General features: G+C 39.0%; 1 protein-coding gene across 1 annotated transcript in view; it reads left to right on the top strand.

Moving 5' to 3' along the window:
* Nucleotides 1–11,142, top strand: part of LOC144264653 (histone-arginine methyltransferase CARM1-like) — a 131,231-nt gene extending 120,089 nt beyond the window's left edge. Inside the window, 3 exon segments of the mRNA XM_077816422.1 lie at nucleotides 978–1,115; nucleotides 8,055–8,144; nucleotides 10,583–11,142. Of these exon segments, the coding sequence (XP_077672548.1) occupies nucleotides 978–1,115; nucleotides 8,055–8,144; nucleotides 10,583–10,592 (238 nt within the window). The 3' untranslated portion in view covers nucleotides 10,593–11,142.
* The last annotated feature ends 5,978 nt before the right edge of the window (nucleotides 11,143–17,120 follow it).

Below are 17,120 nucleotides of genomic sequence, written 5' to 3'. Positions count from 1 at the left end.
ATTGGCTAGGTGCGCAGATACCAGGATTACAAACACAGTACAGGTTAGAATAGACACATGAGTTGTTACATTTGAAGCCTTGCCTTCATCATGGACCAAATCCCCAGATTTTTGATTGTTCTTTGAAGGCAGATGGATATTTTAAAGTTTTAAAAACGACAACAAAAATCAAATAGGATCCCTTCAGGACTAGTCACTGTGCAAGTTTAACACACATTTCCTCTGGCTTTTTAACACAAGGAATAGTGTCCACTGACTAATAATAGTTTATGAATGAAGGAAAGAGGACTGGAGGAATAAATGAATTCCTTTTTCATTCTATCTTTCCTGTCCTTCCTGCTGTTCCCACTGAGACAAACTATAATAAATAATAATCTTTCCAATTTTCCCTGATAGAAAAACGAAATGGCCCTCTCCCTTTTTTTCTTTCAATATTCGTTGCATGGCTTTCCAGGGAGCTGTTTTACAAAATGCTGTTTCAGTGAGAAGGGAAATGGGAAGAAAGTCCCTCAGATTAGAAAAATAGCACTTATCTGACAGTAGAAGGCAATAGTCTTCTTCCCAGCAGGACTACGTGAAGCCCAGCTGTGATGTTACTTCTGGAGGAGAAGTTGGAGGCCTTAGGGCAGCTATCAAGTACTTTTTAATTCAGTTGCTGCCTGCAAACCTGCTGAGTATGTATGCCCTGATGCATGGCTGCCCATTTCACATCCTTCAGATGCAGAATTGAACCTTAATTATATGGGTCTGTCATACTAGATGTGAGAAGGTAAAAGGTATGGAGGTAAATCAGTGACACTTGTAAATCAGGAATTTAGCATTTTGCACAACTGGTTCATAAGTAGCTTAAAGTATATAACAGACAGTTATGGGACCCATCATTCATAAATTCCCTTCCAAAATTGTGTTGCTTTCTAACAGAACAAATGAGAAGGAGCCTATGTATCTTTTTTTTTTTTTTTTTTTTTTTTTTTTAGGGTAACTGTTTGGTTGTCAACTGCTCCGACGGAACCTTTAACTCACTGGTATCAAGTACGCTGCCTCCTTCAGACTCCCCTCTTTGCGAAAGAAGGGGAAACTCTCTCAGGGAAAGTCCTGTTTGTAGCGAATAAACGGTAAGTGGCAAAGCAACTCCAGGAGACTTCTCATTGTGGTGTGCCTCTGTTGCTGAGGTTCTCCAAAATGCTGCACCCATTGGGGAAGTTAGTAGCATAGAGACTGGACGAGGTAAAATCAGGGATGCAGATATACAGTTTAGCAAGCTGGGGAAATGGAAAAGTCAAGCTGCACAGGGTCTGTTTTAGTGCTTCACATCTCTGCATCCAAGACTGCAGGGTATAAATTCACCCTTCATTGTGGTGCCCAAAGGAAACATGTCTTGCCAAAATGTGGAAGGAGTATGTATCATGGGGAGGTTGGAAAAACTACGAGCTCAATGTACATCTGCCAAATGACTTGATTTATCAACCAATTTAAAGATCAGATCAGCTTTCAATGCCTATAAGCATCTGTCTGTCCACACAATCCCAAATTTACACAGCAAAATTGATTTTCATGGAAGGAAAAACATTGTCAGAAGCAGCATTTTCTTTGGTTTGAAGTGCACAGCTGTCCCAGTTCGTCAATGGTTTTTGAGATATCTCATTGTGCATTCATCACCCTCATTTTTTTAAGTGCAACATTTTTCCTCTGCAGATTTTGAATGTTTGTATTTTTTCCCCTTAGTGAATCTTGTGTTAGGGACAAGTAAAGTGGAGGTGGTGCTATATCCTTGCTAATTTTCACTTCTGAAAAGGATTTCCTATGGACACACTTTTCCCTATTTACGACACTACTCCTGTATCACTGAGACACAACTTTCCCCTTTTAGTGTGGCTAGTGAAGAGGATGGTTCTCTAAGGAGTACATTTTTGTCAGTACAGAGTTAGTTAGCTGCATTCCTACTCTTTTGCTGTCAATGGGAGTTGAGAAGTATCACCCTTATGCTCTGCTGTGAAAACATTCCCTGAAGAGACTGGTTTGCACAGCTGATTCATTTCAATCTAGCACACCTGCATGTGTGCTTGTAATTGAAAGCAAATATAGAAATGTGAATCATTTTGTTGTTGTTGTTTAGCTCTGGATATGTGCCTTATGAGTTCAGAGAGTTCTCATAAGATCAAAACTGGTAGAAGCACTCACAAAGCACTTCATTCACACCTGCAATAAATGGCCAACGTGGGACTTTTTCCAGTTTGCAAGCTTTTGGATTAGGAGCTCTCCTTAAAGGAGATAAATCACACAAGTCACAATACGTCCCTTTCAAAAGTAAAAAGTATCAGTTACTAAATGTGTAGAGAGAGAACCAGTGTGCTGCACAAAGTGACCACACAGCCGCTACTATAATTACATAGTACTATATTCTTCCTTCCAATTCTGCCTTGGCAAATGAACTGTAGTAAGCTTTCTGGAAGTTCCAGTGTATCTTGGCTTTCTTTGATGGATTTTTGGCCCAACTTCATTGGTAGGTTTGCTGGATTAAGGATTTAAGGACTGAGTTTTATATTGATGGCAAAGATTAGATGAAAGTATAGGTAGAAGCAAACTTGACACTTAGCGAATCCTTAAAACTGATTCTTTTTATCTATTTAGTTTTTTATACAGACCTGTCACTATGGTGTCTGAAAGCCTATCCACACCCACTCTGTTTATACATGTGCTTGTGATTGGCTATTTAGTGTGTGCAAATCAGGGTGGATAAAAATCCATGATTTAAAAAAAGAAAAAAATCACATGCTTTTATTTACATTAAACAGATATTTCTTTTTGAAAATAAACCTGTTTTCAATTGACAACCTATGTTAAGTCCAAAATTCACTATAATCTAATAAAGTCATTCAAATAATTTTTAAAAGTCTGGTGCATCAATGAGCTTCCCTCAAAATGTAATGAGTTCAAGGGTGCTTCTTTTTCAATTATATACAGAATCAGGAAGAAAACATTTTAAATTTAGAGGTCCACTCAAACTTTGTATAGGTCACAGTATCATATACTGCATTAAGTTTCTGTATTGTTTCAGTCTTTACAATAGAGCAAATGATGATATTTTACATTTTTCCAAATTTAAGTACTTCCAGTTTCTGTTAGGCCAAAGAGTTTTTTACCTCAATTACTTTTGGTTTCATGGTAACTTGCAGGTGCAGAGAGAATATCTTTTTCTTCATTTGGACTAGTTCATTCAAAGTTGAGAAACTGACTGGGAGCTGAAAAAGCAGGAAAGCTTATTTTCTTCTTCCAGTCTGTGAATAAAAGCCTGGTGGGAGAAGATGAGATTTATTAATTCTAAAAATTTGAAGGCCACGAAACTAGATTTTCAAAGATATTTAGGTGCCTAAAGATGTAGATAAGTGACTAGCTGAATTTTCAAAAGCACGTAAGCAGGTTAGGCAGTTAGGAAAATACCACTAGCACCTATTTAACATATGTATGTGCCTAAATGCCTTTGTAAATATGGCACATGGTGACCAGAAACAATCTGTCAACTCACTAACTACAGTTAATTCTTCCTTCGTTTAATAAATCAGTTTGAAATGCAAATAAGTTTTGATAAACTTAGTTTTGTTCTTATGTATCCAGCACATTTAAGGCTGGTTTATTTAATTACTGAAAAATAATTTTAAAATGCTGGTTTTGTACATTTTTAATAGGATTTAATAGATGCATTTGGATGAAAATTGGAATTTAGTACAAAAATCATCTAGTAAATAAGAAATGCCTCATTCACTGTTTCCTAACAATAAAAACTGTAAAAATTAATAATGTGAATGTGTGTGTATATATATAATATATATATGTGTATGTGTTTAAATAAATGTGTATAGATACACTATATCTTCGCGGTTAGCAAAAAGAAGTACCAAATTTAGTTTAAAGGCTAAATTTGGTTGCAAATCAACATACTTTAATGATTACCAACCAGTGAGAATGAACCTTTCTTTGGTAAAATAACTAAAAACTATAAATGCAAACCAAGATTAAAATTGATGATTTAAATCAATCCATCCTGCAGAAAATAAATATAAAATCATACGCATATACCAATTGAACCATTATCAACTGACAATAATAAAGAACTTCCCAACTCCATAGAAATTTAGATCACTCCTCTCAAATTACCCCCTCAGGAAGAGCATGAGTAAATTGATAATGATGGACTTCAATGTGCCCTAGAGTCAATAAATTGTCCCTGCTAGACTAATGAGGGTGCCCTGTGTATAGCACCAACACATACAAAAATAGAGACTGGTTGCTAAAGGGTACTGATTTCAGCTTCACAGAGAGGTGATCTTGAAGATTTACATGACCCAGATGATACAGGACTTTATACGTTAAAAGCAACATATTGAATAGCATCAGGTAATGAAGTGGAAGCCAGGGCAGTCCATGGAGCGTCAGTGTAATCTGTTCCATGTGGGGGAGAGCAGGCAACCACATTCTGCACTAGACAAAGTTTCAGAATGGTTGTGAAAGATACTGTCATGTACAATGCATTGTAATTATCCACTGTGGAGGTTACCAAAGCATACATGATTGGAAAGTTTGCAGGCAAAAGGAAAGGTCAAACCTTCTTGCCAACCAAAAACGTATTAAGGCACTTTTTCCACCTCTGCTCTCTGGGAAGCCAGAAGCAATCAAGGACTGCATAGAGTTCATAGAGTCCAAGGCTAGAAGGGACCATTGTGACCATCTAGTCTGACCTCCTGTATAACACAGGCCATAGAACTCCCCTAAAATAATTCCTAGAGCAAATATTTTAGAAAAACATCCAATCTTGGTTTAAAAATTGTCATGATGGAGAATCCACCACAACCCTTGGTAAATTGTTCCAATGGTGAATAGCTTTCACCATTAAAAATGTATGCCTTTGTGACTGTGGTCACCGGAGGGGCTATACTGAGAATGCTCAATCAGGACAAACTGCAAAGAATAGGGAAGATGATCCCCAAATATACTGCTGGTTTATTCTTATAATTAGATTCACCAAGCCAGTACCTTTTAAGCAATCCTGCCTTTGGCTCCCACCCAGACAGCCAAGTCTATATATTGAGATTTATTTAAAACCTTATTCACCATATATAAAGTTCTACCAACCCCAAGAGATCGGACACATTATCCACCAGGTCAATGAATATTTCAGATCTTACCCAAATACACGTTTATACCAATTCTTATTAGCTAAATCTACGATTTATTAAACAAGAAAAGAAAGAGAGTTACTATGGTTGAAAGATCATTATGTGTATATATAGATATGAATAAAGTTCTTAGGTCTGTTTCATACACAGATGGTGAACCTGCGGATTTGTAAAAGTCCTTCCAGAATAAGTCCAATAGGCAGTCTGTGTGTAGAGTTTGTTCAGATTCTTCCATAAGAAATTGCAGGGCTAATCTAGAGTAGACATGAAGACCTCAGTCTTGCAGCTTGAACTTCCCGTGACAAAATTTAAGCAGATCTGAGTTAAAACAGGATCAGACCCTAAGCTTCCATTATAGTTCTCTAGCAGGCTGATAGCCTCTTGACAGCAGACATCACAGCAAGTGCCTTACCAGATGAAGAGAGGCAGTGTATGTTGTTGCCTTAAAGCTAAACTTCTATTTCCTATGTATACACAGGTACACTAGTAGTATTAATTAACATAAGGCAATTAGCTATTCAAACTATCAAGGCATTTTATTATCGCATAGACAATTTAAGCTGAAGACAATGTAAGTAATATTATTTCCTTCAATATCTTACATCTTGATCTTAAGGTTAACTGAACCATCTGCATGCATAATATAATGTAATTAAGACATGAAAGGGAATTAGCATCCACAAACTAATCTGGTTACATTGTTAACTTCTAACAAGATATAGGTAAACACAGACAAATACAATTAGTATCTATTCTTAATCCTCTAACAATACAGGCCTACAGGTTAACTTGTAGTCTACTTAACATGGCTTTGATAACTATCTACAAGGAATGGCCCTGGGTACCATTTCAGTACTTTTCTCATATGTCCTTAAAAGGTTGCTTTTAGATCAACCATCTGCTAGGTGCTTAATCCTCGTTGGCTCAGTGTCCACCTTATTTTATCTGATTTAAAAATTTTCTCCTGATTTCCAATCTGAATACCCCCCTCAGTCATGGGGCAGATACCCCCTGCCATCGTTGCCACCATTTTATTTCTGGTCTATCACTGCACACAGTCGGTCTGAACTATTCACATGGCTCTATTTCTCTCCAGTCTTTCTGTTCAGCTGGGCAACATTCTGAGGGCTCAATTTACCCTAATTCTTTAAAGGAGTACAAATTGCACTCGCTGTACCAGCAAGGGCTGCTGTACCCAAGGAAGAAACTTCTTTCAAGGAAGAAACTTGCCTCTGAAAGAAGAGAAACAGTGTTTGTACTGCTGCCTTCCCTTGGGGGTTCCACCAGGGGAGAGTCGCTTTAAAGCAAAGTCATGGTCCCCGAAAAGCACAGTTGATAGCAGCAAGAGATGAACTAACATATCCCCTATCTACCCTGACCATACTCCCCCCTTGTCTGGTTTCACTCACTTATGGGGTGCACTAGTTGGCAATTTGCCCACTAGCAAAGATGGGGTTGTGGGTAATTTATGCCACCACAACCACCGAGGGGAAGATTTCCTCTGTCTTGGGTTATACCAGTGAAGCCCAGGACTGAATTAAGCCATGTATCTGATGTCCTCACTAATAGAGAAACAAGGTGGGTGAGGTAATATCTTTTATTGGGCCAACTTCTATTGGTAAGAGAGGGAAGCTTTCAAGCTTACACTGAGCTCTGTGCAAGTTCAAAAACTTGTCTCTCTTTCCAACAGAGGTTGGTCCAGTAAAAGATGTTACCTCACCCACCTTGTCTCTCTAATTTCTTGGCACTAACACAGCTACAACAACACTGTCCTCACAAATGACCAACTGGGACTGCCTCTACCAGGCCAATCAGCATGGCTGCTGGTTCCTCCAAGTCTCCCACAGAGTCCTCTGTCTCCTGCTCAGGGCAGCAGCCCTCTGTGGCAATCATTCTTTTTCATGTAGATACAAAAATAGATGCATATCTCCAAAGGCAGTAGAAACTGAAAAAAAAATGCCAACATCTAAAAATAATTCCTTCAACTTTGGGTCTTGTCCTCAGCCTCCTGCTACGGAAAAAAAAAATTAAATAGTGACTCAAACCGGGAGAAAGAGGGTTTAAATTAAGTTGAAAAGTGGTTCACCAACTTGAATTAGGGCTGTGAACCCCAAAACTGGTTTGAAATTTGTGGAAAGTACAGACTCTGTGAGGTTCTTGATGGTTCTGTGACATGCAAACAAACCTGTAGTAATAACAATAATAAATGCAGAATGCCTGGAGCATTTCCTGGGTCTTAATGACAAGCTAGACTGGTGTTGCCTCGAGACAAATAGTAAGATTTTTATTCAGAAATATGGACACACATTGAGCTTTTGGACTGGCCACCAACAGTGTGATCTATGAAATGAGGCACTTATCTTTACTGTTTATCTTATTTTTATGTGTAAATTCCATTTTCTAGTAACAAGTCCCTACAGAAAATGCATTTCTGGGTGATGATTGCACTTGGGTGGCTAAAGTTATTTGTCCATTTATTTTGTACTATCACTCAAAGTGTGATACACTCACCAAGAAATACACTGCTTGCATATTGTAATGATCAAATAATGATCTTTACTGCATTTTTGGCCAACAAAACTCATTGTTGAATGTCAGCCTCAGTTGCAATGAATGCATATTATGCAGCCTGTTTTAGATGTTGGGTCCTAAGTCTTCCATGCGCTTTTGTAAATTTTACCCATTGGCTATGAATAAGGAATTAATTTAGTCAAGCATGTATGAAATCGGAGGTATTGATCCCCTTGCATTTTGCATATACCAAATGCTTGCAACTCAAACGCTAGGTATTCTGATAATGCCATTATTTGACTTCATATGTTACCGATATAATTGTAGATCAGTTATGTTGTCTTTTTTGTACTTTTATTTTTGATACAGACAGAGTTATGACATTCAGATTGTGGCTGTGGTGGACCAGACAGGCTTTAAATCTGGTAACATCCTTGATTTAAAGAATCCATTTTTTAGGTAAGACATGTTCTTGGCTAAAATACATCATCATTTTTAATATAGTAAAATATAGGGTAGGGGAGACCTTGTGTCAGAAATGCATCACTTTTGCTAGCTATGCTTCTGATATTACAGGCTATTTATTTTTGCAGATACTAGGGAGAGACAGCTATAGGTTAGCATTTATTCATCATTATACACTTACCAGCAGTTGTGCTTCTTTTCTTTCTGAGGAGGAAAAGGCAAGGTTTAAAAAACTCTCCATTAAAACAGGTGCAACAAATTAACTTCAGTGCACTCTCTGTAAATGAGGCCATAAAAATAAATAATATAGCCAACAACCCCCTTTCCTCCCACACATTCTATTGAGACTAAAAATGTCAGCACTAAAGTTGAGTCCTAATACTGTTTTTTTGAGACCAGTAACACAGCTAACAAACAGTGGTATTTTCTTGTCTTTAATTTGAATACAGGTCTCCTCATAGTTAGGCAGTATTACATGTACATTTTACTAAAGCATTGCAAGGGGAAACTATGTGCAGGCCCCTTAATCGTCCAGTGCTGTGGCTGAGCAGAACAGAAAGTCTGTCACACAGAATGTGGTGATGAATTTTTTGGTGCTAATTTACGCATAGAATCAGTTGCACCTTTCAGCCACGTGACTCATCACTGTGAATCATGAGAAATCTGCAACTGCATTGAGATATACAGTGAGGCATGGCACACATTTGAAATTAGTTGCTGGTGCCAAGCACCCACCTTCCTCTATAAAAACCATATGGAAAGAACCACCCACCCCAACCAGTTCAGTGGGCTTTTGTTGGGCTGCTTTCTGCTGCATAGTTCCCTTTGGGAAAAGCTGCCAGCTGGAGAGCAGAACAGCCAGGAAGCAGGCCCGTCAACTCTCACAGAAGGCAGAGTCTGTGGGAATAACAGCCTGTCCATTCCTACAGACAGCAGCAGCAGTGCGAGCTGCAGCGCACCTGGCAGGTTGCAGTTGGCCCACAACCCTTTTTCAGTACTGCTGCTTAGGGCAACAGTAATTTAGGACATGTGGAGTAGTCGACTTTTGGGGAGCTAAACTCATAGTAGGTATGAAGAGAAGTGATTGAAGTAATGGGAGATGTTACTACACAGCTGCCTATCCTCTCCATGCAGTCATTCCTTCCTTCATGACGCTGTTTCCAAGGGCTTCCTGTTCACTTTGGGGCATGCTGGCTGTCTGCTCCCCACTCCACAAATCCTCAGGAGGACTGCTTCCATAATCTGTAAGCCTTTTTTGGAAGGAGGTAGCGGTAGGTTTCTGAGGCAGTTGCCACCTTGCCTTTTCCTCCTTGTCACACATTCACACTGCAGCAGCAGGAACATAAAGAATTGATGGACTAATAGAAATGGTGGAATTGATTTTTCTAGGGTCTTTTTAGAGGTGCATATGGGAAATGGTGTTTCCCTATTTCGTTACGTGTTTCCCACATTCATTAGACCTTCATGATGACTCCTTTGTAAGCTTTTCAAGGCAGGCTGTCCTATGTGTGTGGTGAAATTTTAGGCATTTTCCCTTTGCTTTATACATGCACCACATTCGAGATTCTCTTTTTAAGAATGGGTCACTTTGTGTATACTTTAAAATGCAGTTAAATAAATAGATTGTTTGGGCAAACCTGCAGTGATTCTAAGCAAATCTCCATGGTGTAAAAACTGCATTTCCTCAGACCTGCCATTTGACATGTACATTTTCCCTGTTGAGTGCAATTGTCTGCCCATACCAGAAGAAAGACAGGAGGCAATGGATGTGGTTTAATTAGGCTGCAACTTTATTCACCTAAAAAAGCTGGGAGTACCCGGCAATAAATGTCAGGTCATCATCATTTCTTTAATCCAGTGGTTCCCAAACTTGTTCCACTGCTTGTGCAGGGAAAGCCCCTGGCGGGCCGGCCAGTTTGTTTACCCGCTGTGTCCGCAGGTTCGGCTCTGTAAAATGCTACCATTTTGACTTGGTAGCATTTCTCACTTCCTTTGCATAGGAGGCAGGGCAATGGAGAACCAAACTCAAGAATTGTAAACAAGGAGAGCAAAAAAGACCTCCCATATAAATTCTGCAAACACATTGCATTTTAGCATATGCAGTATCATTCTGGTGACTTTGTATTTTATTTTATTTTCAATACAAATCCAGATCCTCAGCTGATGTAAATCACCCTAGTTTCACAACACTAGCCTGATTTATGCTGGCTGAAGATCCGGCCCACTGTATTTCCTGTCTTATGGGGCCCTTATTACATCTGACATTCTGCCTTATATATATTAAGGGACTGTCGTTTAACTGTTCTCCCCAGGCCTAATCAGAAAAGCCACATAGATATTATTTCATTTGCTTAATTCAGTTAGAGCCATCAGCCATCAAAGACTGTTTTATTTTAACTACTGTGTTCTCTCCTATCCATATTTCTTTTTAGGTATGCCTAGAATATATTGTTATATGGTAAATGAAAAACAGAAACAAGATTCTCACCAAGCCAAGTAACCTATAAGTCTGAAAACGTATTCAGAGTAATAGGCTTGCTGGTCCTTGTGCAAAATCAGATTGTAACTGTACATATCTGTAATAAAAGATTTTATGCAAGCAGTGTGACATGGGAATGTTGCAGTTCCATCCAGTTTTTAAAACTGAAATTTAGCTTGGGCTCACATTTGCAACACAGTAGATTACTTTGTTCTGAAATGCTTTGTTGATATATATAAAATGTTGGGTTTTGTTTGGGTTTTCAGCAAAGTTGACATTTGTTGCTTTTTAAAAAAAAAATTAACAAAACAAACCTACCTCATGTTTATATATGTGATACATTGAAGAATCTTAAAAGCAGAACACAATATTCATATGTAAGTTTCTTGGAGTTTCCTGCACAAGTTTCTTGGTGGTTTCAATATGTTTGTAGCTGGTCTTACAGGTTACCAATGTTAAATACGGACTCATTAATTCTGTTCTTTCTGAAACATGGAAACAAAATGATCCTTTGCGAACACCTTATAAATATTCTTTGATTACTCTGTAGATATAAAAGTGAAACACTACACACTTGTAAATTTACTGCTAACACCGTTTACAATAAAAATAAAATATGGGATATAAGTGAGGCTTTTACTGTTTCTGTAGCTCAGTGGGAACTTGCAGATTGTCCAGTACTTCTAGAGAACTTGTTTTATTCCTGGCAACAGCGGGCCAAGAGAGAAACTTGTGGCCATGCTACAGTTTCTAATGAGGTCTCTCTCCAGATAACCTGACTCCATCCACAAGGATAACGAGCAATAAGTGAACTGTATAGTGTGTGTATATATATGGATTGTGGATACCCTTGAATGGCTGAATTAACAAATTGGCATCTACACTCTCCGATTCCTGAATGGAAATAAAGTAAGGTAAAGCTATGTCTAATTTTAGTATTTATATTTCAAGCTAATCATGGATGCCACATTTGACCCTGCCTGGTGATTATAATCCTAGCAATAATTGGAAGGCTGCATTCAACTAAAATGTCCCACCACAGCCACACCATGGTCTCTCCCAGGCATTAGGCTGTATTTGTCCAGAGGACTTTCCTAGTCAAGGACCCCTTCCGGGGTCCATCAGGAAACTGTTCTGGTTTCAGAAGCTTTTCTATATGTTGACAGCCATTTGAAAAATTATTTTTTTAAGAATATTTTTTTCCTAAGTATGGAAATTGTTAGCTCATATTTTGAAACTTGTCAAAATCAAACATGGACTTTTGTTTGTCTGAGGCCATGGAATTGTAAAAGTCAGTAACACTATACCCTGCAAAAAGTGGTGTTTGCTTGTCTAAGAGGATTTTTCCAGCAGCATTTAGCACTGCCAGTTTGTCTGATTGTAGAAATATATAGAATGAACAATAAGAATGGCATGATATATCAGAAAAGCAGTATAAATTTAACAGATATGAAAAAGAGATTTCTGAAGCAATGTCTGATAATGGGGCCATCAAGGTTGGTCACCTTTAGTCTTTAGTTGATGGCTTGATTTTATGTATTTATTTTTAGGTAGATATGGGCCTATGCCACAAACTTCAGATTGAAAGGTAATTTTCAGACACCCCCAGTTCAGGATTTTTCACAATGGCTTTTGTCCCAGCCATTAAAAAAAAGATTACATGTGAAAATTGAATCTGGATCTATCTTAAAATTTTTAACCACTTCCTTCAAAATTCAGAGCTATTTGGACCTACAGTTTTGGTTTGAGTCCTTCTCTGTTAAAAAGTGAATACATAGTGAAAAATATTTCCTGAATGAAAAACCTTAGACTGTGATTCCTCTTTATGTAGTCTGCTTGCTTTACTCTTGGATTTACCCCCCCACACACACACACACAATCTTACCACACTGAAAATAAAACACGATGAAAGGAGAAAAAACCAAAACAGGGGATATGAAGTAGTTTTCCTTGCTTTAATTCAGTGAAAAAAGGCTGATGTATCTGATTAGCTTCTTACACAGAGTTTGTGGAAATTACTGCTTTGTTATGCACCCTAACCAATTGAGAAGTATTTCATAAATAGTCACTTTTGGGGGTGGGGGCGAATCAAGATGATCTGGTCAAACTGGTATTCATATTTGTATTCAGTTCAGAAATTCTATTTATTCTCAAACTGCAACTCAAAATGGAAGAAGAGATTAGAGTTATATACATCACACAACATTCCCGTTTAGGAATGCAGTCCTGTGTGTCTTAGTTTTTTCATAATCTCTTTTGTTCTCTTCTTTCCTGCTGTGAAGCTAGCATACACAATTTATCTCGAAGTGGTACAATGTACAAGCCTCAGTATTAGAAGTCTTTCCGTGTCTATTATTCTAAAAATTAGAATGTCAGTGAAAACATCTGATTGAGTCAAAAAACAAACATGATGGTAATGTATACTTAAAAAGTGATACAATATTATATACATCAGTTGCCCTCTCAATGCAGCGAACTTCAGCTTCGGGAAGCTGAAACCAGTGGGGAGAGGATGGCTGGAGAGTCTGGAGGAAGCAAAGAAAAGGTGGTGGGCTGCCCGATTTGACTGCCTTGTGAAACCCAATGTTTCTTTAGTAGTGATTTCAAACTTGTATAAAAATGACAGATTGCCGTACATCCCATAGACACGAGAAAAGCACCACAGGGGGGCATGCTAAGTATCACAGCTAGGAGTGGTGAATTTTCATTCTCTGCAGGATCTAGAGTCCTTGAGATGGCTCTGCTCGAAGAAGTAACACAGGGGAGAGATACTTCTTAACCGCTTATTGTTCAACTGCTCTTGGTTATTTTCTCTTCACCCTAGAAGTAGAGATGCATTAAAAGAGTTAATAATACTAATAAATAGACAATTATTCATGATAAATTGCATTTTCAATAGCTGACATTCTATCTGTATCTGTCCTTCATCCCAGTGGATAAATAGGATATTTTAATCCCTAAGAATACTAAAAGAATTCAGCATGATTGATGTTACTACAGTGACTGCCAAGGAATATAATCGTTTGCCGCACACTAGAAAGTGTGCCAGACTCAGAAATCTTCCCTTGTGATACCCCTTCAGCACTCACAATGGTCAGGATGCCCAGAAACAATCTCCATGTATCTGGCTCTGACTGCATTGGAACTGCATAGCAGAGCTGGTATTTATTTTCTTGGCTTGATTTCCAAGAGCCATGCTCTTCTCTCAACTTACAAACCATGGCAGTTGCAGGTGCAAAAGCACAAAATCATATACATTCTGCTCTCTTCCTCTTCATTCAGCCATATGTGGTTAGCGCCTAGAATTCTTTTCTCCTCCCCCAAATATATATTTTCACTAGTTTGCACTGAGTCATAAGTTTAGGGTTAAATTCTGCCTTTCAGAGGCAGAGCTGTGGAACAAGGCACCGGGAGAGAGAAGGAGTTGAGTCAATGGAACTGAGAGCAGTCCTCTCATAAGAAACACTATGTGCTTAAAACACGGGCCCTAAAACACCCATTCTGTTTTCCTAGCCAAAGGAGTACAGGTCAAGAGTTTAATACCCAAACCTATTTGGTGCTGTCCAACAGCTCACTCCTTCTGGCTTCACCAATACGTATTCACATTCAGCAATGCAGTGAAAGAATTACCCCCATCTCCAAAAAAGACAAAAATGTAAATGGATAAATGACAATGAATTAAACAGTGAGACTCGAAAGACTTCATTCCTTTCTCTAATGGCTCTCTCTCTCAACTCAGCCAGTCAAGCAGCTGGCATGTGGTGTGTTGTACAGATGGAATATCAGTACTTCAAGCATAATACAGCTTACGGGAAGGTGTCTAAGGCTACACCTACACTTTACACCAGTGTCGGTGGCATGTAGGGTACATGGAACTACATGCCACACCTGAAAAACAAGCTGTGTCCACACCACAGCGTGTAGCTACACATGTCAGGAAAAAGCTCTGGCGGGCTGAGCCTTTCCCTGCTGCCTCCTCCCTCCAGAGACTTTCCTTGCTGCTGGAATCTTTCCCTAAGGCAGGGAAAAGCTCCAGCAGTGGGGAGCTGGCAGAGTCTTTCCCTGCAGTGGGGGAAGGCTCTGGCAGCAGGGAGGCTGTGGGACACTGCACTGCTAAAATAGCAATGTAGACAGGGAGGCATGGCTTGGGCATGAAGAGGCCATGTGGGTATATACCCTGATACATACCCACAGGCTTCAAGTGTGTCTTTACTTGCCTAAGCTGTGCCTCATTATCTACAGTGCTGTTTATACCCAGGCTAGAGGGGCTAGCAATGTAAGTACTTTCTCAACTACATGCCACTTAAAGACGAGTGCAAGTGTAGACATACCTTGAGCTTGTATCCCTTAGCTAACCAGCCTAGTGGCCAGATTTGTGGTGGGTCAGGATCACCCACAACTGTTGCATGGACAAAAGAGAGGGAGCATTGTTCACTGCCCCTGGAACTAGTGATGATAAATCCTCTCTCTTAATAAACTTGATGTTTGAACCAGAGCCAGTGTTCTCACTTACCCTGACTTGAACTTACTGTCCATTAACCTTCTCTGTAATTAGTTTGTGGTGTACAGCTTATGTGGTACCACCTAGTCGTAATGCTTGTGAAGGCATCCCAAGAGATTGTATGCTTGTTCCACTAACAGTTCATTCAGTGGAGGATAAAATGGAGGCATTTATTGTTGTTACTAGTTTTCAGCTCTGTGGTTGGGGTTCTAGGGTTACCACCCAGAGCTAACAGGATGCAGGTCATTTGATGTTGCTTAACCTGGTAACTCTGGCTAGAACTCCAGTATCAGCAGTAATAAAAGGTAGCAGCTGGACAGCCTCTAACACAAGATTGGTTCATGAACCAGAGTAAAGTTCAAAGGTGTGTGTGTGTGGACAGAGTTTTTAAATAAAACTCTAAATTCCAAAATCGCAACAAGGTCAAATTATTCCCTTTAATAGCAAGCAGAAGAGGTTGTGCACATGTGCAGTGTCTCGATACTGGGGTGGAGCCATTCTTCAGGTTCCTGCTATACTTTTAACATTTCAAAAAGTGTCTTGCTAAAGAATTTTAATTGAACAGCCAGCTCCAGAGATCTGGCAGGAAAATGCCCCCCAAATAAGCCAAGCGTATGGCTCAGAAAACAGCCACAATTCTTTTTATAGAAGACAATACAAGAGAAAGAATAGTCATCATTAATGAGCCTGTCCTCACCTACAGGATTCATCTGGAATTCTGGATATCAGAAGTTCCTGGAAATCATCTCACAAACACTGAAGCTGGCAGATAAGATGTAAGAATGCCTCTCTTTTACACCCCAAATGGAGACTTCTGCGATAAGAACATCTGGCCTCGTGTTTATTGTTGGAGGTGTCCAGCGAAAAATTTTATTTATAATACACCAAAGTTGTCAAGTAGAATAAAGACATTAAAATCAGGGTAGATTGAATTGAAAATAACAGCAAATGAATATCAAGATGGCTGGTAGTCCAGAGCCTTTGGCTCTAAAAGGCCTGACCTGTGCTCTTCTAGGTGACTACTTGACACATTAGACTTATTGAATTTCCCCAAGACTTTGCAATTTATAAACATTGTTTAATTGATTCTTCTCTCATTTACACAGTGTAAATCAAGACATCAAGGGAGTAACATGGATGTAAATCGGTGGCAATTCCTTATGAGACCAGCTGTCTCAATGTAACTTGTGCTAATTGCTACTATAGGTTCATGAATTTTTTTAAAAAGTATTTATTTTTTCAGAGTCTGAGGACTTTGTGGAATCACTGCTGTGAATTGTAAATGATTCATGAAGTGAAAAATCCCAACCCTTTCAGACCACCAAGAGATTACAGGACACCAATGTTTTGCAATTAGAACTGTGAGAAATCAATAGTTTTTGCATAACCAAATGGAAGGATTTAGTGAAATTATTGTTCAGTGCAAAATTTGCAACATTTTACTGATCGTTGCTGTAAGGGTTCATTTTTCCTACAGTACCTGAAAAAAGAAACAGCCACAAGCCTTGGATGCAGTGTAGCTGGATCAGCAGAGAGACACAAATGGCCTTGACTAGCTGTGTCTATAGCACAGAGGTGTCTTGTGTGTGTGCTATGATGGGCTAAGGATGCTATGGCATACAAGTGTAGTTGAGAGAGTAATCCACTAATCCCTTTCATTATTGGCTTTGTTGAGACTCATCAGAAGTATAATTTTAGCTGCCAAAATGCCTAATCTGGGAAGCTGGCTGAATTAATTATTAAGAAAGTAAGGAGTGCAATAGTAGTTCCTTTAGGTCTGTCCAAAACCAGTTGGAGCACTAAAGAGGCTAACTATGATGCCAAACAACTAAGGAAACCCGTGTTTCCTAATTTCTCTCACTTCCTAATACAAATTAAAAGAGTTGACCTTTATAACCATTATGAAATTACTAGCTGGTACATGTATACTAACTGGTGCTCTGCCCTCTCCTCTTCCCCTCGTATTTCTCCACTTGCTACAGCCCTATGG

The sequence above is a fragment of the Eretmochelys imbricata genome, chromosome 5 (genome assembly GCF_965152235.1).
Source record: "Eretmochelys imbricata isolate rEreImb1 chromosome 5, rEreImb1.hap1, whole genome shotgun sequence".
Classification (NCBI taxonomy): domain Eukaryota; kingdom Metazoa; phylum Chordata; order Testudines; family Cheloniidae; genus Eretmochelys; species Eretmochelys imbricata.
This window is presented reverse-complemented; position numbering and strand designations above follow the sequence as displayed.